The following is a 27177-nucleotide window of genomic DNA, read 5'->3' on the forward strand; positions in this document are numbered from 1 at the left end:
ACAGTGAGGATTAAGCTTTAAAGAGAGAGGAATGGGACTTCCCTAGTGGTCCAGTGGTTAAGATCCCATGGTTTCAATGCAGGGGATCCAGGTTTGATCCCTGGTCAGGGAACTAAGATCCCACATGTGGCGTGGTGTGGCCAAAAAGAATTCTTTTTTTAAAAAAGGAAGGAGGTGTCTCAGAGCCAGACCCTGCCAACACCTTTCATCTCAAACCCCATAGTCAGGACCACCACTCAAGCCTCACCTGAAGATAAGAAAAGATGATGAGATTTTTTTTTTAAACTTGGATGTTAATGCTTTAATTCAAACCAAATTTTAACACCCCAACATGGCCACAAAACTAGGGAATCTTCATGAGATCATATTGCTGTACTGGAAAGGGAGATTCAACAATCCCCTAGAGAAGACAGTACAGTAACTGGCAACACTGCAGCCACTTTATTTTCAGATTCCACCAAGCTGAAACTTCTCAGTAAAGCCAGTTATATTAGTCAACAAAGGACTGTCTTGGTCTTTAGGGCCATATACTGGGTGACTTAAACTACAGATATTTATTTTCTCACAGTTTTTGGAGGCTGGGAAGTCCATGATCAAAGTTCTGGCAGGTTCGGTGTCTAGTGAGGACTCTTTCTGTCTTGCAGAAGGCCACCTTCTTGCTGGTAGGGTGGGTGGGGGTATGGGATGAGATGAGATGAGGTGAATCTCTAGAGTTTTTTCCTTTTTTTAAGTCACCGGTTCTATCAGATTAGAGCTCCAACCTGATGACCTCATTTGACCTTTCTCACCTCTATAAAGGCCTTATCTCCAATACAGGCTCATGGTGGGTTGTAGTGCTTAAACATATGACTTTAGGGGTACACAATTCATTCCACAGCAAAGACCTCTTACCATGAGGCAGAAACTATTTACCAAGACAACAGAACAGAGCAAACCAGGCTAAAAAATGATTTCCCATTCTATCCCAAATGCCTGTGTGCTAAGTTGCTCCAGTCGTGTCTGATTCTCTGCCACCCCATGGACTGTAGCCCATCAGGCTTCTCTGTCCATGGGATTTCCCAGGCAAGAATACTGGAGTGGGTTGCCGTTTCCTCCTCCAGGGGATCTTCCCGATTCAGGGACTGAACCTACATCTCCTTTGTCTCCTGCATTGCAGGTGGGTTCTTTACCTGCTGACCTATCGGGGAAGCCCCAAATATCCCAAATGCCTGGATATTGCAATTTCAAATGGAAGCAAGAGCTTTCAGACCTTCATTAAATAAATCTTGGATATATGGTCATGATTAAAACCAAAGGAACTAAAAAGCTGATTGGAAATTCAGCGGCTCAGTCATTTGTCTCCAATGCCAAGGTAGTTGATGCTGCCAAATACTGGGGGACTTGGGGGAGTGAATTTTCAGAATAATTTATCATGGCTTAAAAGTCAAAATATGTTCTTCAAAAATTAACATGTGCTATTGGCAATCTAGAGCTCAACAGTAGCAAGCCAAAACCTACAATCAACAATACATTGGAGAATACAGATAGTAGGAGTTAAAATTGAAAATTTAAGGCCAAGTTCCCTCCCACCTAAAAAGGTTGCAACTGAAATCCACTTGTTAAGTTGGAATAGCAAGTCTGCTCTTAAGAGATGTTTCTGACTTCCAGTTTTAGGTCTGACATGTAAAGAGCTTAGAAGTACTCACAACAAGAAAATAACTGTTCTCAAGGAAAAAAATCAACAATTTTTGTATTTATCAGAGAATGGAGCTCCTTAGCAAACTCCTGCCCTCCAAACTGGAGAGACAGAGAAAAAGCCATAACACTAGAGGAAATTTTAGCCGCTGACATCACAATTACAGCAAAAAGTGTACACAGCCTACCCCTTCCTAGTCAGATAAATTTAAACCTCACACTTCCCCAGATCCTTTTACCCAATACATCATGTTTGGCTTTCAATTTTTAAAAATCACAGGTCATACAAAAAGACAAAAAGCACAATCTGAATGAACAAAGGAAGCATCAGAACCAGACTCAGATATGGCAGAGAGTTTGGAATTATCAGACTGAGAATTTAAAATAACTACGATTAATATGCTAAGCGTTCTCAAGGGAACAGGCAAATGCAAGAAAAGATAGGGAAGGTAAGAGACATGAAACTTTAAGAAAGAATCAAAAGAAAATGCTAGAAATCAAAAACACTGTAACAGAAATGATGAGTGTGTTTGATGGATTCATAAAGAAAAGAATCAGTTAACTTAAGGATATATCAATAGAAACTTTCAAAACTGAGAAACAAACAGATAAGAATGAAAAAAACTGAGCAGAATGTTCAAGGACTGTGGGACAGTTACAAAAAGGGTACATATATGTAATATCAATGCTGAAAGCAGAAAGAGAAAGGAACAAAAGAAATATTTGAAGTTTAAAGGCTGAGAATTTTCCAAAAATAAAGACAGACACCAATCCACGGATCCAGGAAGCTCAGAGCACAACAAACAGGATAAATAACCCCCAAAATCGATATGTAAGCATATCCTATTCAAACTGCAAAAAAAAATCAAAAAGAAAATCATGAAAGAAGTCAGAGAAAATAATGCTTACCTATAGAGTAATAAGAACAATTCAACTGGACTTACCTTCAGAAACCATCCAAACAAAAAGAGAATAAGGTAAAATGTTTAAAGTATTGCTGACTGTGAGGATGGCGGGAAGGGGAAAGCTAATGGCAGTAATGGGAGATGAGGACACCATGACTGGCTTCCTGCTGGGTGGCATAGGGGTGCTTAACAAGAACTGCCACCCAAATTTCCTAGTGATGGACTTCCTTGGTGGCTCAGATAGTAAAAGCATCTGTCTACAATGCGGGAGACCCAGGTTCAGTCCCTGGGTCGGGATGATCTCCTGGAGAAGGAAATGGCAACCCACTCCAGTGTTCTTGTCTGGAAAATTCCATGGATGGAGGAACCTGGTAGGCTACAGTGCATCGGGGTCACAGAGAGTCAGACACAACTGAGCAACTTCACTAGTGAAACTGAAGACACTTTCCAGCAGTTTCTAAACTGGGATGACATCAGCAGCATCCTTAACCAGTACATTGCAAAGATGGTGCAGGCACGCACTTGATGCCCTCTGGCACTGCATTCCAGCCATACTGGAGATCCCATCCAAGGAGCACCTCTGTGATGCTGCCAATGTCTCCATCCTGCGCAGGGCCAGGGGCATGTTCATGGCTGAAAACCTGCACTAAGGGACTCTCCACAGTCATGTAGCCTCTCCCTAGGCTTGCTATCAGCCCTTGTCTAAGATGTGAGCCTCTGAGTTCCAATTCCCTGCCCCTTCCCACTCCACTGAGAGGCTAGGTTAGGTGTTTCCAGGTACCAGGGCTCTGCTATTAAAATCAAGGCTGGTTAGGGTAAAAATAAATAAATAAATGAAAATAAAGAGAGGAGACACAAATTACTGGTGTCAGAAATGAAAGAGAAACCAGCACTACTGATCCATGGACAGTAAAATGATAATTTAAAAATGCAGTTGACCCTTGAATGACGCTGGTTTGAACCATGAAAAGATTTTTCCAATAAATACAACAGCACTACATGATCCACAGTTGATTGAATCTTGGATGCAGAACCATGAATGTGGAGGGCCTACTATAAATTTGTGCATGAATTTCTTACTGCACAATGAATCAGTGTCCCTAATCCCCATGTTGCTCAAGGGTCAACTCTGTTTTGAACAACTCTACAACCACTAATTTGATAAAAGATGAAATGGACCAATTCTTTGAAAGACAAACTCTGCCAAAACTCACACAAGGGGAAATAGATAATCTGAGTAAATCTATAACCATTAAAGAAATTGAAATCAGTAATTAATAACCTTCCAAAACAGAAAACACCAGGCCCAAATGGTTTCACTATTTTTTTTAATAAAAAACAATTTTAACACCAAAAACATTTTGTATTGGGGTATATATGTACCACATCTTCTTTATTCATTCCTCTGTCCATGAACATTTAGATTGTTTCCATGTCTTAGCTATTGTAAACAGTGCTACAATGAGCATTGGGGGTACATGTATCTTTTTGGGCCATGTTTTTCTCTGTATATATGCCCAGGAGTGGGATTGCAGGGTCATATAGTAGTTCTAACTGTTTTAAGGAACCTCCATATTGTTCTCCATAGTGGCTGTACCAATTTACATTCCCACCAACAGTGCAGGTAGGTTCCCTTTTCTCCACACCCTCTCCAGCATTTGTTATTTGTGGATTTTTGATGATAGCCATTCTGAATGGTGTGAGGTGATATTTCATTGTGGTTTTGATTTGCATTGTTCTAATAGCAATTTTGAACATCTTTTCATGTGCCTATTGGCCATCTGTATGTCCTCTTTAGAGAAATGTATATTCAGATGTCTGCCCATTTTTTGAGTGGGTTGTTTGTTTTGATGCTATTAAATGTCATAAGCTGTTCATAAATTTTGGAGGCTAATCCCTTATCAGTCACATCATTTGCAAATATTTTCGCCCAATCTGTGGGTTGTCTTTTTGTTTTGTTTATTGTTTCCTTTGCTGTGCAAAAACTTTTGAGTTTAAGTAGGTCCCATTTGTTTATTTTTGCTTTTATTTCCATTATTCAGGGAGCTGGATTAAAAAAGATGTTGCTGTGATTTATATCAGAGGGTGTTCTGCGTATGTTTTCCTCCAAGAGTTTTACTGTATCTGAACTAACATTTAGGTCTTTAATCTATTTTGAGCCCATTTCTGTATATGGAGTTAAGGAATGATCTAATTTCATTCTTCTACATGTGACTGTCTAGTTTTCCCAGCCATCCATCAAAGAGACTATCTTTCCAACATTGTGTAACCCTGACTCCTTTGTCATAAATTAATTGACCATAGGTGCATGGGCTTATTTCTGGGTTTTCTATCCTGTTCCATTGATCTATATCTCTATTCTTGTGCCAGTATCGTACTGTTTTGATGATTGTGGCTTTGTAGCATAGTCTGAAGTCAGGGAACCTGATTCCTCTAGATCTGTTTTTCTTTTTCAAGATTGCTTTGGCTATTGGGGGTCTTTTGGTCTCCATACCAAATGGTTTCACTATTGAATTTCATCAAACATCTAAGAAACAAATGATACCACTTCTCTACAGTCTGTTCCAAAAGATAGATGCAGAGTGAACACCTCCTAATGCATTTTATGAGGATCAGCATTATCTAATACCAAAACCAGGCACAGACATTACAAGAAAGGAAAACCACCAATCAGTATCTCTCATGGGCATAGATTCAAAAATCCTCAGCAAAATATTAGGAAATCAAATCCAACAATGTATAAAAAGGATATGACCCCACAACTCAGTGGGTATTCTAGATATCCAAGGGAAGTTCAAAATTTTAAAGTAAATCCATTACATTAATAGATAAAGAAGAAAAATCACATGATCACAGTAATAGATGCAGTAAAAGCATTCAGCAAGATACTACACCCTTTCATAGTAAACTCTAAGTCAACTAGAAAGAGAGGAAATTTCTTCAACTTGATAAAAGAAATCTGCAAAATGACTACAATTAACATAATTCTTAATGATGAGAAATTATAAATAGATGCTTTCCCCCCTAAGATGGGCAACACAGCAGGTATGTGCCCTCTCACTGCTCTTTATCCAAATTATACTGTAAGTCCTATCTAATGTAATAAAGATAAAAAGAGTAAGGAAAAGTGTACAGATTGAGAAGAAGGGGATAAACTCTCTTTGTTTGTAGGTGATATTATTGTCCATATACAAAATGTCAAAAAAATTAACAAAAAAAAAACCCTTTCTGGAACTAATAAGCAATTGTTGCAAGGGCACAAAGTCCAAGGTTAATATATGAGAGTCTGTTACTTTCCTATATGTCAGCAGTATACATTTGGAATTTAACAATAAAAAGCATAATATCATTTATGTTAGCAGCAAAAAGTTAAAATCAGTCAGTTAATACTTAGGTATAAATCTAATAAAATTTTATAAGGTCTACATAAGGAAAACTGATGAAAGAAATCAAAGGTCTAAATAAATGGAGAGATATTCCATGTTCTTGTACAGGATGACTTGATACTGTTAAGGTGTTAGTTATCCCTAATGTAATCTATAGATTCAACTCAATCCCAGTAAAAATCCCAGCAATTTACTTTGTGGATATCAACAAACTGGTCATAAAGTTTATATGGAAAGGCAAAAGATCCAGAACAACCAATTCAACACTCTAAAGAACACAGTTGGGGGACTGAAAATCCTCTAATTCAAGACTTACTCTAAAGCCACAGTAATCATGACAGTGTGGTATTGTTAAAAGAATAGACAAATCAATTTAATGGACCAAAGAGCCCAGAAATAGACCCATACAAATATAAGCAACTAATTGTTGACAAAGGAGCAAAGGCAATCCAGTGGGAAAGAATAGGCTTTTTAACAAATGGGGCTTAACAGCTGCAGATTCACATTCAGGAAAATGAATCGAGACACTGACCTTGCATCTTTTATGAAAATTGACTCAAAATGAACCATAGACCAAAATGTAAAATGCAAAAATATAAAACTTCTAGGAGATGATAGAAGAGAAAATCTAGGTGACCCTGAGTTTGGCAATGAGTCTTTAGATACAATGCTAATTCTTCCTTTCCATGAAAGAAAAAATAGCTACGTTGGATGTCATTAAAGTGAAAAACTTTTGCTCTGCAAAAGATACTCTCTTAAGATAAAGCAAAGACAAGCCATGCCCAGGGAGAAACTATTTGCAAAAGCACATCTGATAAAGGACCTGTATCCACAACATATAAAGAACCATTAAACCTCAACAACAACAACAAATGGGCAACCCAATTTAAAAGCTGGTGGACAGTTTATCAAAGTAAATATACAGACGGCAATTATGGCACATATGAAAATATGCTCCACATCATATGTTATTAGAGAATTATAAATTAAAATATTAGTGATATACTACTACATACCTACTAGCATGGCCAACATCCAAACCTCTAACGACATCTAATCCTGGTGAGGATGGATATGAAGCAACAAGAATTCTTCATTGCCGGTGGAGATGTAAAATGGCATAGCCACTTTGGAAGACAGTTTGGAAATTTCTTACAAAGCTAAATATAGTCTTGCCGTATTTTAGTGTTCATGCTCTTTGGGACTTATCCAAATGCATTGTTAATTATGTTCACATAAAAACCTGCACAGGAGTATTTATGGAAGATTTACTTATAAATGTCAAAATTGGAGGCAACCAAGATGTTTTTCAGTAGGTGAATGTAAAAACAAACTGTTATGTAGTCATGCAATAGAATATTATTCTGTGATAACAAGAAATGAGGTATGAAGCCATGAAAAAACATGGTGGAAACTTACAAGCATAGTGTCACCTGAAAGAAGCCAATCTGAGAGAATTCCCCAGTGATCCAGTGGTTAAGACTGTACTTCCACTGCATGTGGCCTGACTTTGATCCCTGGTCAGGGAACTAAGATCCCACGTGCTGTGTGGTGGGGCAAAAAAAATTGTTTTTAATTAAAAAAGAAGAAACCAATCTGAAAAGGCTACATACTATGTAATTACAACTATATGACATTTTGGAAAGGACAAAACTATGGAAACAATAGAAAGATCAGTGGTTGCCTAGTGTTGAAGAAAGGGGAAAGGATGAATAGTTGGAGCATAGGGAATTTTTTAGAGCAATGAAATGCTTCTGTATCAGAGACAGAGGAACAAGAGGGAGGGAGGAAGGAAGTGGGGACGGGAAAGGGGAAACAATTCATGCAGATCAACATTTTCTACATAAATGGACATGTTCTATATCTGTGCTGTCCAATATGAGAGCCCTATATAACTACTGCCCCTGGAGAAGGGATAGGCTACCCACTCCAGTATTCTTGGGCTTCCCTTTTGGCTCAGCTGGTAAAGAATCTGCCTGCAATGCGGGAGACCTGGGTTTGATCCCTGGGTTGGGAAGATCCCCTGGAGAAGGGAAAGGCTACCTGCTCCAGTATTCTGGCCTGGAGAATTCCATGGAATCTATAGTCCATGGGTTCGCAGGGTCAGACATGACTGAGTGACTTTCACTTGTAACTACTGAATGCTTCAAACGTGGATAGTGCAGCTAAAGAACTGAATTCAAAATTTTATTTAATTTTCATTCATTTAAATTTAAATAGTCCCATGTGACTAATGGTTAATATATTGAATAGCACGTGTATATATACTTTTCTCAACTGAGAATATTCAGTGTTTAAAAAAACTCATTGGTTAAGTCATTTTGAGAGTGTACTACACCTAAAATATTAACTTCAAATATTTTGGATATTAAAAGTAGATTTATGTTCCATCTCCTGGAAATTTATTTGAGGGAAAAATGCATGAACAATGAAATAACAACTGAAATGTAACCTATGAAATGTAACCTATACACATAAACTACAGATGCTACTTTCAGCTCGGTGAGGATATAAAGACAGTTATAAAGATAAAAGTAAAAAGAGGTTAATAAATATTTTTGTTGTTGTTCAGTTGCTAAGTTGTGCAGCACACCAGGTCTCCCTGTCCTTCACTATCTCCCAGAGTTTGCTCAAACTCATGTTCATTGACAGTTGCATATATAAATATATGGAGAAGTCTTAAAAAGGAATGGAAAAAGAATATTTTGTGTGACCTAAAACCTGTTTTTATTCTTACCTACCAAAAATTCTAAATGTTAATAGTGCCCTAGGAAGGTTTCAAGTAACATTTTGAGCCATCCTCATTTTATTCATCCTGTCACAATTTGGACAGTTTGAGGCTTGTATTTTAATAAATGTCCATAGCTAGCTAGAAAATATTCATTACTGAAGGAAAACTCAGCAGTTGAAAATGATCACCAAAAATGTTCATAGAAGTTCCAGGATAGCTATGGACTTCCAATTATTATATTTGAATTTAAGTGAAAAACACCTTATCTTCTGGGAAAGTCTTATCCTTCATTGAAACATGTCTTTTTAAGAACTTGCAATTTCTGTTGCCCACTGCTTTTCCTCAACTAATGCTGAGAGACTGGAAAGAACCCACCACTGCCCCAGTGTCTGGTCCTTTTGTTTACTTCCAGTGTTCTCACTTCTCATCCGACTTGCTCCAGCACACAGACTCTGCTTTCCCTACATCATTTGTGTGAGTCTCTGCAGCATGACTGTGCATTCTAGACATGTGAATAGACTCTGAATTCAACAAAACTCTCCTTTAATTTAAACAGAGCCCTAATTAAAACAGTGCTGCTTTAATTTCAACACCTATTTATTTATATTGGTGGCTCAACAGTAAAGAATCCACCTGCCAATGCAGGAGACGCAAGAGACGTGGGTTTGATCCCTGGGTCGGGAAGATCCCCTGGAGGAGGAAATGGCAACCCACCCCAGTATTCTTGCCTGGAGAATCCCATGGACAGAGGAGCCTGGCAGGGTTATAGTCCATAGTCCATGACGTCACAAAAGAATTGGACACAACTGAGCGACTAAAACAACAATATCTTTGTATCCTTCATTGATCATTGGATATTCTTCTAGAAATTGACTACTTAGTATTTTTTGTCCTTACTCTTCATGTGGACTCCATTTTGTTCTTTTTTTTTTAAATTTTAATTTTTTTTTTCCATTTTGTTTTTTAAATATTAGCTTACCTGTGTGTTCATCTTCAGCAAAAGGCTGAAAGCCAGGGAAGTCTCGGTTACATCAATTTGGACTTGAATGCACATTTGATAAAATCCAGAACTTAAGGCCCCACCTCTTTGGATCACAGACATTTGATCTAGATCTCTTGCTTTCAATCACAAATGTCACATTCAATCCAACTCATTAAATAAATCTAACAAATATAGGCCCCTTGGTCATTGAGTGTTTAGTAGATATTAAAGTCTGAAGAAAAATTACATTCTGCATTCTATATTACATTCCTCACATCCATCACTGACAAAGCCCGAAGTTCAAATCCTGATACTGGATTTTTGTTTTCCTTTATTGTTGCTCTCTGAATAGCATATGCAAATTTCAAGTTATTGTCTCTGTAGGATTCTTCTTTTCAAAGAAAAATCATTGTCGATGGTTTAAGGAAAACCCTGCCATAATCAAAGCAGTCATAGTCATTGGATGACAAAAAATAGGGAGGAATAATTTGAAATGCAGCAGTCTTTTTCTGGGAGCTGAGTTTCTTTAGCCATCTGCAAACTGAAAGGAACTAACTAGGTGGTAGAATTCCACCATTGGTCACTAGGTGGTTTGTGTATGCCAAGCTGAGATATTTTCAGAGTCTTCCAAAACTGCCTGATAACAAATAGAAAGAATAGTTTGATGACAGCTGATGTCTCTGAGTAGTGGAGGTTATATTGTTGTTTTCCTTTGTGCTGTTCCTATTTCCCTTCCTCTCTATTAATGATCAATTGAAACATTAATATTCTGGGATAGGTTTTTATAACGAGATGGAAAAATCAACAGAAACTTAAGAATGATTTTTCTAAAACTAAACTGGGACTTTGAAAATCTGATAATCCACTTAAACATTGATGGAGATGTTTTTATTTTGATCTGGGTTGCTTGCTCTATAATGAAAGAATAGTATATGGTAGTACATAATTATAAAACTTGAAGTTGTCTCCCAATATCAGTGGATACCTAAAGATGTGCTTTCAAATGAAGAGAACTAGTAAAGTCACAAAGCCTTGTTTCAGTTCATTGATGAATGATTTTATAATATTATAAAATCATATATACATCCAAATGTCATAGAGGGAAATATTAAAATACTAAAATCCTATTGAAGAGGCTTTGCTAAAATATATGCCAGAGGCACAGATTTCAGAAATGGTTCTATTTAATATCTTTATTAATTAGCTAGTACATGACTAAAACAATATATTAACGACAGGCATGAGTTTTGTTCCACTGAAAGAAGACACTAATGAATACTAAAATTACCCAGGAGATGCATTATGCATTAATATAGCTCTAAATATGTTACTCATATGCTGTTTTTTTTTTAATGTTAGCTATCTTGAACCCCCACCTTGTTTGAAATCCTTTGAAATGCAGCATTTAAGAAAGTAACTTGATCAAATCAATGCATTTCTAATTACCTGGCTAGCCTAAGTCCAGATCACAAGATAAAGACCGGGTTTGTGTTATAGCTTTGCCTGGGAAACTACTTTCGTTTTTAAATTTATAGGAACAGTAAAGAGGAAAGTGGATAAGTGCTTTCAGCTGTACTCTACACTTCTACAGGCATCTCTGGGTCATGGCTCTGAAACCCTGTCTCTACTCTCTGTCTTTGCCCTTCCCAGATCTACTATGTGTGTCTTCTGCAGAAACTTGGCCTGCTCCAGTTTCTGAACTGGTCATTGTAAGAATAGCAGAGATGATACCAGTAACTTCAACCCTCACATCTGGAGAAGTCCAGAATCAGGTCTTTTGAAGGACACAGTACACTGTACCACTTGGATGAATCACAGACATTCGTGTAACATCCTTATTACCACATTCCATTGCCACTCCCACTATGCAAAACTGGTTCCTAACATGGAATTTCTCTCTTGTGATTTCCAAACATTCCCGTTACCCACTGAACCTGAATGCCTACCCTGGATTCACACCTTTTTTGAGTAGGTCCCCTACAACTGGGCTGACTCGAGCATATTATCCCCCTTAGAGCTTTGGATGCTTACAAAATATGCATCTACTCTCCTTTAAGTAGCCATAATATAGCATTGTTCTTTGGTGAATTTGGGATGACCTATAGTTAACATGGGCTTCCCAGGTGGTTCAGTGGCCCGCCTGCCAATACTAGAGACAAAGGTTTGATTCCTGGGTCAGGAAGATCCCCTGGAGGAGGAAATGGCAACCCACTCCAGTATTCTTGACTGGAAAATCCCATGGACAGAGCCTGGTGGGCTATAGTCCATGGGGTTGCAAAGAGTCGGACACGACTGAACAACTGAGCATAGTTAACATATGACCCTTAGAGTGTGTCTCTCAGTGATCAAATATGTCAAGCAAGTTTTGGATGTGGTTTGGAATTCTGGAAAATATAGAGAGTTAATATTTCATGTCACTTATTAAGCTCCTTGTGTCTTAGATATCATCTTTATTGGCACTAAAGAAGCTATTTTGTTTTGAAAATGTCCCTGGCCTGAATTTCTTGCCCCATCCAAAGGCCACTACACTGCCACTGAAAATAGCAGAAAAGCATAAGCTGAAGATCTGCCAGGAACATTGCAGACACCACCTCCAAAATGTTCAGTGCCAAAGTCCTGAGAATCAGTGTGAAAAAAGAAAATGGCAGGAGGACATGTTTTGATAGTCAAATATGTTCAGAAAACTTATCACATTATATTAGCCTTCTTGGAGTTTCTCAGTACATATTGGCATACTGAGAGGTTTAGGAAGTCTTGCGGTGAAAACAAAACTAGAACTTAACTTTGTTTAAATGATTTGCTGTTTTATGAATAGCACCTAATACTATTTAACAGGTCCTGTTTTTGAAAATACTGATATCAGCACCACTCCAGCACTGTTTAGGGGATACATTTGATTCCCTGTAACAATGTCTCAGCAAGACAGGCGGGCACAGTATGATGTTCCACCCATCACTGCTGTCATTCCCTCCCCAATAGGTCTCTGGTACATCCTCAAACCTGCTTTGCACCACGTACCATGATTTCTCCAAATATCTCCCATATGAACTGAGAATAATATAGCTCCAGAAGGGAGGAACTTCAGAAGTCTCTGCCAGCCCTGCTGTGAGACCTGGGAGGCCCAGGCAGAGTTTCAAGCTAAGGACCCTCACTTCCCCCACAGGTCGATTTGCCAGACATCCTGTTAATGAAAAAAACAGGTTCTATATTTCTTTGTCCGGTGTTATTTTCTCCTCAGACAACTCAAGGAAGTGAGGTCTGAAGGGGATGACCCTGTTAGGCAGAGGGAGGAATTCCATACTCTGTCAGGAGTCAGGGTGAGCAACCAGCATGAGCAGTGAAGGGACAGCTGCTGCTGCTGCTGCTGCTGCTGCTGCCGCCGCCAAGTCGCTTCAGTCGTGTCCGACTCTGTGCAACCTCATAGATGGCAGCCCACCAGACTCCACTGTCCCTGGGATTCTCCAGGCAAGAACACTGGAGTGGGTTGCCATTTCCTTCTCCAGTGCATGAAAGTGAAAAGTGAAAGTGAATTTGCTCAGTCATATCTGACTCTTCATGACCCCATGGACTGCAGCCTACCAGGCTCCTCCATCCATGGGATTTTCCAGGCAAGAGTACTGGAGTGGGATGCCATTGCCTACCCCCAAAGAGAAGGTGTCCCCCAGAGTCAAGGCCACACCATCAACCTTGGGAGAACCCAGATGGGGGTGACCATATGAGGTGCCTCCCTCACTTCCTTGTTAGAGTTTCAGAAAGATGAGGGCCTTTGTCTGAAGGGCGATGACCTCGGGTCAGTACAGTGTCCCAGTAACTGCTAGGAGTCACAGGGAGGACCCCAAGTGAGAACTGAGGGGACCACCCACTGTAATACAGGCGCACTTAACAGAGCCCAATTCTGCCCACCCTACTGTGAGCCCTGAAAGTGAAAGAAAGAGTTAGTCCCTCAGTCGTGTCCAATTTTTTGTGACCCCATGAACTGTAGCCCATCAGGCTCCTCTGTCCATGGAATTCTCCAGGCAAGAATACTGGAGTGAGTTGCCATTCCCTTCTCCAGGGAATCTTCCCAACCCAGGGATTAAACCCAGGTCTCCTTCATTGCAGACAGATTCTTTACCATCTGAGCCATCAGGGAAGCCCACTATGAGCCCTAAGAAGTCTCCAATTGGGTTAGCTGGTGGAGCTGTGAAATGCCTTCTGTTTCTTCAAGTGCTTATGGGACAAACAGGCCAGGAGACCCATGAGGCCCTAGAACACCACACTTAGAAAAAGTCTGGTGGAGTTGGCCTTCATCAGAGCAAGCAAAGTTAGTTTACCAGCTGACACCACTTCTATCTTCCCCCTCTTCCTTAGCCTGCGGTGTCCCATTGCAATGCCTCCTACCCACACTCTTGCTTACGGGTACCAACAAGAGCCATCATGCCTCAGGATGAGAACCAGTGGTGCAGCACATATGAGCAGTGCTTTCAGGACCACAAGGAGACCCAAAGACTCAGCATCAGGAGTGTTCATAGGCACCTCATCAAGCATATCAGCTGAGGATTCCGGTGATCAAGCAGAGAACAAAGTCAGAGAACCACACAACTTTGCCAGACACTGAGAAGTTACCCAAACATACTTTCAATTAGAAAGTGGTTTTGTTGGTGATTTTCCTGGGGCTCAGTTATCAAATGAAAGAGCCCCTCACAAATTCAGACATGGTGAATGTCAGAAAAAATGATAAGGAGCACTTCACTTCCTGGTATCCCTAGGAGAGCCTCTGAGCATATGGAGCTGATCTTTGGGGGTGGATGTGAAGGAAGTGGGCAACTCCTGTGTCCTTCTCAGAAAACTGGACCTCACCTAAGATGCGAAGCTGAGTTATGTAAAGGGCATGCATGCATAATATCAAGCCCCTGGTGACTGTTCTGAGCCTAATATTCATGAGTGTATCACAGTGGGAGGGATGGGACGTGCCCTGTGCTCTTGTCCCAGAGCAGGTGAACACAGTATGCAAATTAGATATTTCATTCACATCGTTTCCCGGGAGCTTCTGAGAAATAAATGTGATTCTCCTTTGAGGCAGGATGGTAAGAAGCCACTGGGCACCTTTGCACTGGGAGGGGAGGGTCAGAGCCCTCAACATCAGACTGGCATTTAAATTAGTTATTGTGTATAATTTGCCAAACCCTATATGTTCTAGGTTTTAGGTGGTGATTAAATGAATGAAAACAAGGGTAGATTAGATGGAAGAACTTTTCATAGGGAGGGAAGTTGGTGATCCTTTACACAGATTTAGGGGATTTGTGTTGCATCTAACTGGGGATGTGTATCTTATACCCATATTGAATAATTTATCATGTGATAGGGAAATATTACATAGTGTTTCTTGCTAATCAGCATTTTGAGTGATTGGATTTTATTTATTTTTAAAAACATATTCATTTATTATTTATTTATTTGGCTGTGCCGAATCTTACTTGTGGCATTTGGTATCTTCAATCTTCATTGCACCATGCAGTATCTTTAGTTTCAGCATGCAAACTCTTAGTTGTGGCATGTGGGATCTGGTTCCCTGACCAGGGTCTGAACCCAGGTCCCCTGCATTGGGAGCATGGAGTCTTTGTCACTGGACTACCAGGGAAGCCCCTAGATTTTCTTGGTTCTAGGATGCTACATATTTTCTGGCTTCTGCTGGAGTTAAAAAAAACAACAGACTGAATTATGTCATCAGGTCCAAATTAATCACAGTAATAAATGCCATGTTGAAGTCTCAACACAGGCCAGTCAATGTGCCAGATACTTAACACATTTTAACTACATCCTACCAGTTCTACAAGACAGAGCTTTTATCAAACTTACTTCACAGATGCAGAGCCTGGTGCTCAGAGTTGTCATGTGCCCTAATTTATGTGACTGTTAAGGGACAAATTTGAAACTTGATCCAGGTTGGGATTAGTCAAGGGCCCAGTCAAGAGCCCACATTACTCCAGTTCTTCCAGTCTGAGGCCCACCTTGTGTTTCTTATATTCATTTTTTTTTCCTTCCTAAAAATGCAACTCAGGTAATTAAAAAAAAAAAAAAAAAAAAAAAAAAACCCGTGCTTATACTACTGGATTGGAATACTTTCCCAGAGCAATGTGAGTACCAAAATAAATGACAGGCATGAATAAAGAAAAGAAAGCTAGTACTCAGTAACAAAATGATCATCTACATATGCAATGTCAGCTAACTCAAAAAATCAGAGGCTCAGATAATCATGCTGGACAGTCCCTTCCCCATAAATATATAAATCTCTCAGAAAAGAATTTACATCAGAATCTAAGTCTGGCTGGTGAAGAGAAGGAAAATATGAGTGTATTTTTCCCACATGACAGAATACCACCTGTATGGAACTCCTGCCTTATGCTTCAGCTTCTCCATCTCACATCACTCCTAAGACAGGGACCAAGGTTTGTGGTAAGGACACTGCTCCGTGCTTGTAGGAATGAGGCATTTCTCAGGAAACCTTTAACCCGAGAGGAAAGAGCCAAGAGAAGGGTCTCAATGTTAGAGGGCATGGAAGACCAAGACCCCAGAATACAGGGGAGTCACACCTAGACAGTTTTCCATCTGCTATCGAACTTAGCCCCAGAGAGAGCTGGCAGGCTGAGCACATCCTCACGTATTCTTCAGGTTTCTCAGGGACTTAACAGCCTTGGCCTAAGAACAACAGAAAGAGGTAAGTAAAAAGAGTGCCAATCTTTGATAGATATGAAGTTGGGGACCCTGAATGAGGAATGATGGAAGGACCCAGTCAGAAGAGTGGGGTTTCTGTGAAGTCTGGCTCAGGCCATCAACTGTTAGAAGTCCAAAACAGTCCTGGCTCGATGTGGCTAAACCTGGCTTCCAGTTGGAGGGTCCCAGAAGGGGAGTATCTTGATTTAATGGGAGAAGCTTCAAGTTAGCAGAGAGTAGAGTCCCTTGCCTGGTCAGGTATCTGACCAGAATCTGAACAAGAACAACAGAAGCACTCACGAACAGAGAAGCCCCACGAATTCCCCAATGCTGTCAGCCCTGAGATGCCCAGGACAGATGTTTGAGGTAGAGGAACCCCCTCAGTCTCCCTAGACAGTCTTATGGAGGTGAGGACCCTGGACTGGTGGGACAGTCACAGATCTGCAGAGAGAAAACCCAGGCCTTAACAAGAGTCAAAGAAAGTATTAACAGGAGACCTCCAAAACCAGAGGGAGACAAATAGAATTCAGTAAATTCTTAGCCCTGAGAAACCCAAAAGAGCTACTTGTGAGTGGTCCCCTCATTCCACCAGTGTGATCTCAGGGAGGGCAAGGCCTTTTCTAGCAAGATCGGACCCCAGTTCTGCAGAGTGGGTAATCTTGACCATAACCGGCCTTAAGGTGAGGACCATCAGTATTATGAGAGGATCTCCCCACCAAAGAGGGAGGCTCACAGAGTGGTGCCCCTCCTGACAAGCAGAGATGCTCAGAGCAGTGCTCTGACTCCCCCCACTAGAGACTCAGGGAGGCGAAGGCTTTGGGGGCTGGAGAACTCAGGTTCATAGGTGGAGGCGTCCCGGCTCTGCACAAGGAGGACTCAGGGACGGATGAATATTGAGCTACCAGGGTTCCCGTAGCACGCTGCCCCTGCTGTCATCCCTGGGAGACCGCACGTAGGACCTTACGCAGCTCCCTTCCACTTCCGCTTCGAAGGCGAGAAGCTTGACGGATAGCCGCAGCGACCGTTTGGCGGAGACTTAGTGTCCAGGACTCGTCCGGAACCAAGGTGAGGACCTGAATGTAGCTGAAAGGACTTTCCCAACCCTCCCAGTAATAAAAGTGACCCATCCACATCCCACTGTGATATGGCTCTTGTGGGCCCCTCAGAGCTATCGGCTGAATGCGGTCTAGCGTGTCTCAGGCGAAGGCGTTGGCTGTGGGGGTAGGCCCGGATCTACCCGCCCAGGAGCTCTAGGTCCTAGATAACGGCCCTGAGGGCCTGTGAGCAGACTTTGACACCGCAAGAGGGCCGCAATGAGCAGCTCCCCTATACTGGGCTCTAGGAGGCCCCGGGTAGAGGTGGCCAACTGTGGTGCCCCCCGGTGTCCTCTGGAGGTGGTATCGGGGAGGTGAGAGCCTTGCTCTAATGGAATAAACCCAGTTTAACAGAGGGACCTAGTCCCCAACAGGATTCATGGCTGTGACACTGAGTGAGGACGGGGGCCCCTCCCAAAAGAAACAGGGCCGCGTAAAGCGCCAGCCCTGTTTTCAGGCCTGGGAGAATCGGACATTTTGACACTTCCCAGGTCATCTGAGGGAAGTGACAGACCAGGCCAAAGGGGGCAGCCTCAGGTCGGCAAGAGAGGGTTTCGGGTTTACGAGGTGTCATTGTGAGAAACTCGGAGGCTGTGGGGATGTTCCACACCACGTCATTCCGACACATCCTCCGTGTTGTCATCCCTGGCAGACCTCAGGGATACATGTCGGTTCCCACTGCGGGCTAATGGGGAAGTAAGGGTCTTGGTCTGAGGGGAGTGGCCAGCAGAGGGAGAAATCTTAGACTCTGTCATGAGTCAAATGTAGACCATGGTTGCTTTTATGTCCTGGCTATTATAAATAGTGCTGCAATGAACACTAGAGTACAAGTGTCTTTTTCAGTTACTGTTTCCTCAGGGTATATGCCCAGTCGTGGGATTGTTGGCTCATGTGGTAGTTTTATTCCTAGTTTTTTATGCAGAGTGAATTAAGTCAGAAAAAGGAAAGCCAATATCATATATTAATGCATATATATGGAATTCAGAAAGATGGTACTGATGAACCTATTTTCAGGGCAGCCTGGAGATGCAGACATAGAGAACAGACTCATGGGCACAGTGCAGGAAGGAGAGGGAGGGGCAGATTGAAAGAGTAACATTGAAAACACACACATTACCGTATGTAAAATAAATAACCAGTGGAAATTAGTCTTACGACTCAGGGAGTTCAAATCTGGTACTCTGACAACTTAAAGAGGGGTGGGATGGGGTGGGAGGTTGGGAGTGAGTTTCAAGAGGGAGGGGACATACAGTATACCTATGGCTGATTCATATTGATGTGGGGCAGAAAATGACACAATATTGTAAATAAATTTATTTTTAAAAAGACATATAGAAGAAAAGAGAAGCAAAAAAACATATTTTAGACTTTGAATTGGGATCTTGTGTGGGACCACAGGAACATAAACTGCCTGCAACAGCTTCCATTCTTAGGAAATGGTGTTTGGTAAGATGAGGTCATCTTCACTTCCTCCTGTTGGGACACAAGGTGGTTGGCTTTTACTATCACACAGGCATCAGTTCAGGAGAAAGAGGAAAAAAAAACATTAAAAAATTTAAAAAAAAAAAAGAGAGAGAAAGAGGAGGTTCTCTACCAGGAGCCCAATTGAGGAACCTGAGTGAGGACTCAGAGCGTCTGTCCCAACACTTGCATTTCAGCCCAGGAAATCTCAGGGAAGGGCTGTAAGGTTGAGCATCTGTTTCACTGCTTTATACCAAGTCTAGGGGAGGGGAAATATCTACTCTGAAGGTGCAGCCACCAGTCAGAAAATGGATAATAGTGCCCAATGTTTTAAGGAGCCAAGGTAAGACCATGAATGATGATCCCAGTGAACTCAGGGTGGAAAAAGCCCTACTGAGCCCTCAGCACTGGGTATCCCCTCAGAAGGAGGTGGACTGAGGCATCCTTTCACTTGCTTCTGGATCATGTGGAGGTCTAAAGTGTCTACATCGGAGTAGCAGAGGGAAGGATGCCCAGGCTCCGCCAGGACTTGATGTAATAATACTGGAAATGAGCTGAGAGGACCCCACTGCCAGCACGTGCTGTCAGCTCAGTAAATCCAAAACATGGTTGAGAGGATGCAGAGGAAAAGTAAGGCCTCTATTCTACCTCTGTGGGATTCTCAGGGGACACACTGACCAGGAAAACAGGAGCCTTGTGGGTTCCTCGGGCAGTATCCTCAAGGACACCTGCAGAGGCGGCCTTTGATTAAGCCAAGGTAGAATCTCCCTGTTTTAAGGTGCTCATGTCACCTCATTCTCCATCCTTCAGGTGCCCCAATCCCCTATTGGCCCAGACTCCTGCCTGCGGTCCCTGACCACGGCCATGATGCCTCGGGGGCAGAAGAGTAAGAACCGTGCTCGTGAGAAACGTCGCCAGGCCCGAGCTGAGACCCAGGGTCTTCATGATCAGGGCACCACATCTGGGGGAGAGGAGACCGCCTCCCCCTCCTCTCCTGATGCAGAGAGCGCTCCCTCAAGCTCGTCTGCTGCTGGCACCCCCAAGGGGCCTCAGGGAGCCCAAGGCACCACCAGTGCTGCTGCAGGTGCTATGCGCAAAAGATCTGGTGTCGGTGGCAACGCACGCTCAAGAGCTGGTGCAGGTGGCAAAGCACGCTCAAGATCTGGTGTAGATGCTGAGGGCCAAGTTCAGGAAGGTGAAATTTCCTCCCAGGTCTCAGCTGCTGCTGAGAGTGCTCGCACAGATCTTCTGACCAGGAAACAAGGGATGTTGGTGCAGTACATGCTGTATAAATATAAAGTGAGGGAGCTCATTAAGAGATCTGAAATGCTGAAGGCAATCAATAAAAGGTACAGGGAGCAATTCCCTGAGATCCTCAGCAGGGCCTCTGAGCGCATAGAGATGGTGTTTGGCCTGGTGCTGAGGGAAGTCAGGCCCAACAGTCACTCCTATACCCTGGTGAGCAACCTAGATCTCGGCGACAGTGAGTCTATGAGAGGTGACTGGGGGCTGCCGAAGAATGGTGTTCTGACGCCTCTCCTGGGTGTCATCTACCTCAGTGGCCGCCGCGCCTCTGAGGAGGAGGTCTGGAAGTTCCTGAATATGCTGGGCATCTATGATGGAAGAAGGCACTTCATCTTTGGAGACCCCCAGAAGCTCATCACAGAAGATCTGGTGCGGGAAGAGTACCTGGAGTACCACCAGGTGCCCGGCAGCAATCCCCCTCGCTATGAGTTCCTGTGGGGTCCGAGAGCGCTCATGGAAACCAGCAAGATGAAAGTCCTGGAGTTTTTGACCAAGGTCAAGGATTCGGTCCCTGATGCCTTACTGCCACATTATGAGGAGGCTTGGAGAGAGGAAGTAGAGAGCACTGGAGCTGGAGATGCAGCCAGTATTGGCCTTTCTGCCTCAGCCAGACATGGCACTTGTGCCTCAGCCAGTGCTGGCCCTTCTGCCTCGGCCAGACCTGGCACTTCTGCTGCAGCCAGGGCTGGCACTTCGGCCTCGGCCAGGGCTGACATGTCTGCCTCTGCCAGTGCTGTCCCTTCTCCCTTGGCCAGTGCTGGCCCTTCTGCTGCAGCCAGTGCCCACTCCAGGGCCACATCCAGCTGCTCATCTTGCCCCTAGTGTGGTCTGAAGCCCATTCTTCACTTTATGGTTGGAAAAGCCTGTCAACCTGTGTTCCTGATATGCATCAATAACTTGTTGACTTTTTATTCCTCAATTTTCAATTGTTACTTTTTTCCACAAAGTTTATTTTAGGTTCATGATAGAAGTATATTAATTAAATGGGTCACATGCAGTTTGCTGTTTGTCAGATTTAGGATTAAGAGTTCTGTTTTTTGAAATATATATTGGAAATCCTCAAATCATTTTGTGATTCAGGATGAGAATAACTACACTTTAGGATAAGGATATGCTTAGAAATGTGAAAGACACCACACTAATAGAGGCTCAGAACATTGATACATTAGTAGAGAGCTGAAAGTTCATCATTTTTTGGTTTGCTTTACTCTCTGTTTAGTTTCCCTTTGTGTAAATGTAAAAGATATATACTTTGATCAGATTATATTTTTCAAGAATGTTTGAGAATATAAATTATAGCAAATGATTTATACGTGGTTCTTCTTTTACACAAACATTAATTGAGCATCTGCTCTTAAAACTTCATGCTTGTACTGGCAATGTTTAGTCAAAAAAAAAAAAAAATAGCATTGCACGCCTCTGCCCATGCAGTTATAGTTTCTCAGAGAAGCTGTCATTATTTGGAAGAGGCTGAGTTACTCTCTCAATCAGGAAGAACAAGAAAGAAGCAAGGTAAAGAGGGGGTGGTGAGAACATATTACTTTGGTTTCATTGCTAAGCAGAAGTTTGGCTGATTGGGGAGGTTGGATAATTTTTTGTTTTGTATTTTCTTCAGTTGGAACCCTGCATAGTCCCTAACATCTCTTAGATGCCAAAAAAAAAAAAAAAAATCCCAGCTGATGTAATATCTGAGGTCAAGATAATCATAGTAATAGCTGCCATTGCCCCTAATGTCTCAATAGAGACAGGTGTCGTGCCTGATGCTTTCCAAAAATACATATATTCCACCAGTCAGACCAGACAGAGCTTATCAAACTCACTTCACAGTGGAGAGCCCGAGCCTCATAGTTAAGAGTTTGATTTTGTGCCGAAATACTTAAGGCTGGTAAATGACAGAGCTGGGACTAGACTCATGTCCTAAACTACTTTAGCACTCATACTATTCTATCCCCACCCTGAGACATACCTTTGTCTTTTTTTTAAACAAGTACTTTTAATATTTGACATTTCATTTCCTTTTCCTTATTTATTTGCTATTTATTTGGCTGTGCTGGATCTTACTTGCAGCATGTGGGGTCTACTTCCCTGACCAGGGATCGAACCTGGGGCCCTTGCAGTGGGAGCCTGGGGTACTAGCTACTGGACCACCAGGAAAGTCCCCACCCTGTATCTTTTATTTTAGTGTTTTTCTCAGTACTTCAAAATTTGTCCTAGGTGATAAAAAAAAGAATGCCCTTGTGCTCAAGCTACTGGATTGGAATGTGTAGCCAGAGCAGTAAGAATACCAAATATATTTAACAAAAAATACAAATACCTTATTCATTACTCACAGATAAATGAAAGAGACAATATTCGGTGCCAGTATAAGCATGTACATTGGCCATGTTAGATAACCTCTGAAGACCAAGGGCTCTCCATATCATGCCTACAGTCTCTTGCCTATAAAAAGTAAATCTATCAGAACAGAAATGGCATGAGAACCTTCATCTGGCTGATGAGGAGGTAGAGTAATGTACTTTTTTCCCCCCTGATGGGCTACCACCTCTCCTGGGACTCCTTGGGCTATAGCTTGTCCATCTCCCATCACTCCTGGAACAGGGACCCATTCATTCTCTGTAGCATTGCAGAGCACACATGGCTCAAGAGTTTGCAGAGATGTGGAATTTCCCCAGAACCCTTTGATCCAAGACACAGAAAGCAAGATGAGGACCCCATGTAGGAGGATTGAGGAGAGCAAGGCCCAAGAATATGGGGGGAGTCACTGGGAAAGCACTCTCGTCTGCTCTCAGACACAGAGGATCTCAGAACTGTTAGGCTAAGCATGCCTTGCTTATTCTTCAGGCTTCTCAGAGACGTAAGAAACTTGGTCTTGGGGCAGAGTTCTGAGGTTGGATAAGAGAAAGGATCAATCTCTCAGAAATGATGGTGATTAACCTGAATGAGGGTGATAGAAAGACCCAGCCACAACAGTAGCAACCTGTAAAGACCCATCGTCCTTGGCGATCCCATGAAGTCAGAACAATCCAGGCTGCTGTGGTTAACATTCTCAACTCAGGTCCCGGGAAGGTGGGGACATTGGGAATCAGCAGAGTCCTCAGCCTCAGGTCAGCAGAGACTAGAACCCCAGGAAGGGTGCAGAGTCAAATTGAAGACCCAGGGTGTGGGTATGGAAGCCCCTCAACCCCAGCTGACAGGGCTGTACTTAGTCCCTCCTCTCCAGTTAGCCCTGGGAAGCATAGGTAAGTGCTGGCCAGCTCAAGGGCCCCCTGACTTCTGCATGGAGGGTGTCAAGGAGATGTGGTCAGTGATTTATAGGCTGGTTCTTCATCAGAGAGTGGAAATCCCAGGCATGACATTTGCACAGTCCTGTATGAGGAGTGTGGCAGCCAACTACCCCGTTACAGATAAATTCTTAGAGAGTCTTGCAAATATAATGGGCCCTGGGAGGGAACAGGCAGGGCTTTCAGACTAGGTTTATCTTTTATTTTCTGAAGGCAGATGGCTTCAGGGCCTTAAAGTCCTTGGACTAGTGCAGGAGACCCCATTCAGTTGAGGTCGGGTACCCAGTTCTGAACAGGAGTCAACTGACGGCACTGGCTGACAATGAAGGATCCCTCCCAGAAAGAAGGGGGCCACGGAGGGCTCTGTCCCTGTCAGGCCTGAGACTCTGCCACTTAGGCCTGGTGACGTGGTGAGTCCTACTCACTCCCAGAGCGTCTCATGGAGGGAAGGAACTTCATCCTGGTCAAAGGGAGTAGCCACAGCTCAACAGAAGTATGATTTCCAGATTGTAGCAGAAGGTAAGGACCCTGATGACTGAAAAGACCATCTGTCTCAAAACAATAGGGGCAGAACATACTCCTTCCACTGCTGTTAGCCTCGGAAGACCACAGGCTGTGGTGGCCCGATGAGGCAAATTTCACCTCTTCCTCGAGGGTCAGGGAATTGGGGGCTTGAGGGGAGAAGCCTTAAGATAAGTCAGTGAATATTTCCAGGTTGTAAATATTTCAAGGTTATTTCTAAGTCAGGGTGAGGATGGTAAAGAATGTGGGAACACGCATACCAGGATGACCACATAGAATCCTCCCTACTATCAGGTTAGAAGGTCCCAGGCAGAGTTGTCAGCCCAAGGGACCCTTCAGTTCTGACCAAGGAGTAGCAGGAAAGTTGGGATTTTGGTCTGATGGTGGTGGTCCCATGTCAACCGAGCAAGGGATCTTGGGCTTGGCTGAGAGTCACATTTGGGACCCTGATTTGGAACCCTGATTTGGGACCGTGAGAGGAACTGTCTTTCATCCTCAACCAGCTTCCAGAACTTTCATCCTTGTGAGACTATGGGCAGGGGTAGCTAGATAAGGCCACCCTTATTTCATCCTCCAGGCTCACAGGGAGGTATCAGTCTTACTATGTGGAGATAGGCCTCAGGTCCAGAAGGAGGGGATTCCCCAGGCCCCACCAGAAGTCAAATTGTGAAGCCCAAATGGAGACTGAGGGGTCTACCCATCCTTGAATAGAGACAAAGAGTGTCATGCTGTACCCTTTGATATCAGTTCTAGAAAGCTCAGGGGAGAACTGTCAGGCAAGCCTCTCCCTCACTTCTTTATATCAGGCCTTCTTTTTGTCGTTGAATCACTGAGTTGTGCCTGACTTTTTTTTTTTTTTTAATGTTAGCTCATATCTTTATTAACCAATATACAATTACTTGTCTTCTGGTTTGTTGAAACAGTAGGTCAGACAACATTTGCCACAATAATGTGTGTCGAAGTGACTGGCCATAAAAACTCCAGCACCACATTCATCTGAGGGACACTCCCGGCGAAGGTGGTTGATTTTGCCATTCTCATCCACCTTATAGTATTTCAGAACAGCCAATTTAACCTTCTTTCTCTTATGCTTGTTCTTCTTGGGAGTGGTGTAAGACTTCTTCCTTTTCTTAGCACCACCATGAAGTCTCAACACTAGATGAAGAGTGGACTCCTTTTGAATATTGTAGTCAGACAAAGTACGTCCATCTTCCAGTTGCTTGCCAGAAAAGATCAGTCTTTGCTGGTCAGGAGGAATTCCTTCCTTATCCTGGATCTTGGCCTTTACATTTTCTATTGTATCCGAGGGCTCGACCTCGAGAGTGATGGTCTTCCCCGTTAGGGTCTTCACGAAAATCTGCATCTTGGCGGCTCCACTGCAGATGGCGAATCTGGAAGCTGTGCCTGACTCTTTTTTGACCCCATGGACTGTAGCCCCCCAGGCTCCGATTTAGGTCTCCTGCATCTCCTATATGTACCACAGGCAGATACTTTACTGCTGAGCCACCAGAGTGGCCCTATATCAGGCCTAAGGGAGGTCAGATCTTTGCTGTAAAGTACAGTCACTAGTCATGAGAAAGGAGGGATACGGTGCCTGCCAGGCACTGCAGTAGATGCTTTACAGTTACCACCACATGCCACCAGTCCTTCCAGAGGGGGTTTGTCAAACTCACTTCATAGATAAAGAGCCTGAGGCTCTCTCAGAGAGTTTAATGACGTGACAAACTTCCCATGGCTGGTAAGTGACAAGGATGGTTGTAGGCCCTTGAGTTGAGTTAGTCTAAAGCTCACCCTCACTCCTGCAAGCCTGAGCTGACCTTGTGCCCTTAATTCCCTTTTTATTTTCATTACTGTGAAATGAATCGGAAGCAATAAGAAGGACTCTCATGTCAAACTATTATATTGTAATACATAGCTAGAGCAATAATAATAATAAAACTAAATGTGACATATAAAGAGAGGAAACAAAGCAATAATGTTTGCTGGCAATAGGATCATCTGTCCATATATATGAGGTCTCGGATAAGCTTAAAAGATCCGAAAGTTTTTAAGTTACACATAAGCTCAAAAGATCAGGATTCAAAAATAAATCGTCTCACAGCCATTTCTTTGTATAAAGAAATATCTATTAGACATAAAATAAAAAGTTTATTTATTAGAACAGAAGTTGCCTGTGAAGTCTGGCTGAAGGAGAGAAGGGACAGGTTACCATGTTTGTTTCTCTCACGGGTCTCCACTGGGCCCCCTTACTTATGCCATGGATTTCCCATCTCTCATCACTCCTAGGACAGGGACTCCTCCTCTGCAACACTTGCAGTAGGGAAACTGCTTGGGGCTTTTCAGAGATGTGACAGTTCCCAAGAAGCCATTTATCAAAGGGGCAAGGGCCTATAGGAAGATACCCATGCATCTGGACTGAGGAAAGCAACACTCCAGAATATTAGGTATAAGAAGGCTCCAGGCAGAGCTCTCAAGCTAAACATCTAGCTCACAGTACAGTTGTCAGGGACTTGAGACCTTTGGTCTAAGGAGGGCAATCTCAGGTCAGAGAAGGAATTGTCAGATATATATGTAAAGCCCCTTAAAAAGAAGTGAAAGAAATAGCCACCCAGAACCACTGGGGTTCTGTAGTGTCCAGTTACTGATAGCAGCCCTGGGAGGTCCTGAATTCCATCATAGGATGAGGAACAGAGAGTCTTTGAGAGCTGAGAGAGAGTGCTACTGCCATGGGTAGGGCACGTTCCAGATCCAAATACGGCAGCTCCTCCCACATAGCGACATCTAGGGTGGATCCTTCATCTTGTAGTTGAAACGAGAAGAAAGTATTTGAAGTAATTGAGTGACAAGGTGGAGCTGAAGGGAACATATTTCATGACTTTTTTTTTTTCTCGCTTGACCTCAGTAACTGGGAGATGTATTTTTTGTTTGTTTGTTTGTTTAGGGCTTTCTTTTTCTTTTTTGGTACTCTTAAAATACTCTTCCTTGTAATTGAAAGTTTATTTGACTTCCATATCTGTGTTTATGAACAAAGTATATCCCATTTATTGCTGTATTTCAGTATAAGTATAAAGGTTTTGGTATTTTGTATAATGAATCAGAAATCCTTGAATCTCCTTCTGTGGTTCAGAACAAGATAATGTGTC

The 27177-nt window shown here is 42.7% G+C and overlaps 2 protein-coding genes and 1 pseudogene across 2 annotated transcripts; 2 read left to right on the forward strand and 1 right to left on the reverse strand.

The window, feature by feature from the left end:
* The first annotated feature begins 2683 nt into the window (after positions 1–2683).
* LOC136154383 (V-type proton ATPase subunit F pseudogene) lies at positions 2684–3229 on the forward strand (annotated as a pseudogene).
* A 16564-nt stretch (positions 3230–19793) lies between these two features.
* LOC136154244 (melanoma-associated antigen B2-like) lies at positions 19794–21053 on the forward strand. The gene is made up of 2 exons (XM_065916514.1): positions 19794–20037; positions 20068–21053. The coding sequence occupies exons 1-2, from the start codon at positions 19794–19796 to the stop codon at positions 21051–21053; spliced, it is 1230 nt and encodes a 409-aa protein (XP_065772586.1).
* Positions 21054–24916: 3863 nt separating this feature from the next.
* On the reverse strand, positions 24917–25403 carry LOC136153689 (ubiquitin-ribosomal protein eS31 fusion protein-like). Its single transcript, XM_065915737.1, has one exon. It carries the CDS (start codon positions 25395–25397, stop codon positions 24930–24932), a length of 468 nt encoding a protein of 155 aa, XP_065771809.1. The 5' UTR covers positions 25398–25403; the 3' UTR covers positions 24917–24929.
* Between the last annotated feature and the right edge of the window lie 1774 nt (positions 25404–27177).

Source organism: Muntiacus reevesi, chromosome X, assembly GCF_963930625.1.
Source record: "Muntiacus reevesi chromosome X, mMunRee1.1, whole genome shotgun sequence".
NCBI classification, from domain to species: domain Eukaryota; kingdom Metazoa; phylum Chordata; class Mammalia; order Artiodactyla; family Cervidae; genus Muntiacus; species Muntiacus reevesi.

What these genes read in the sequence shown, in the direction of transcription:
- LOC136154244 (XM_065916514.1), top strand. Translation starts at nt 19,794, where the DNA reads ATGCCTCGGGGGCAGAAGAGTAAGAACCGTGCTCGTGAGAAACGTCGC. An exon ending in GCGCAAAAGATCTGGTGTCG is followed by an intron (nt 20,038 to 20,067) that starts GTGGCAACGCAC and finishes GAGCTGGTGCAG; the next exon opens with GTGGCAAAGCACGCTCAAGA.
- LOC136153689 (XM_065915737.1), bottom strand. Translation starts at nt 25,397, where the DNA reads ATGCAGATTTTCGTGAAGACCCTAACGGGGAAGACCATCACTCTCGAG.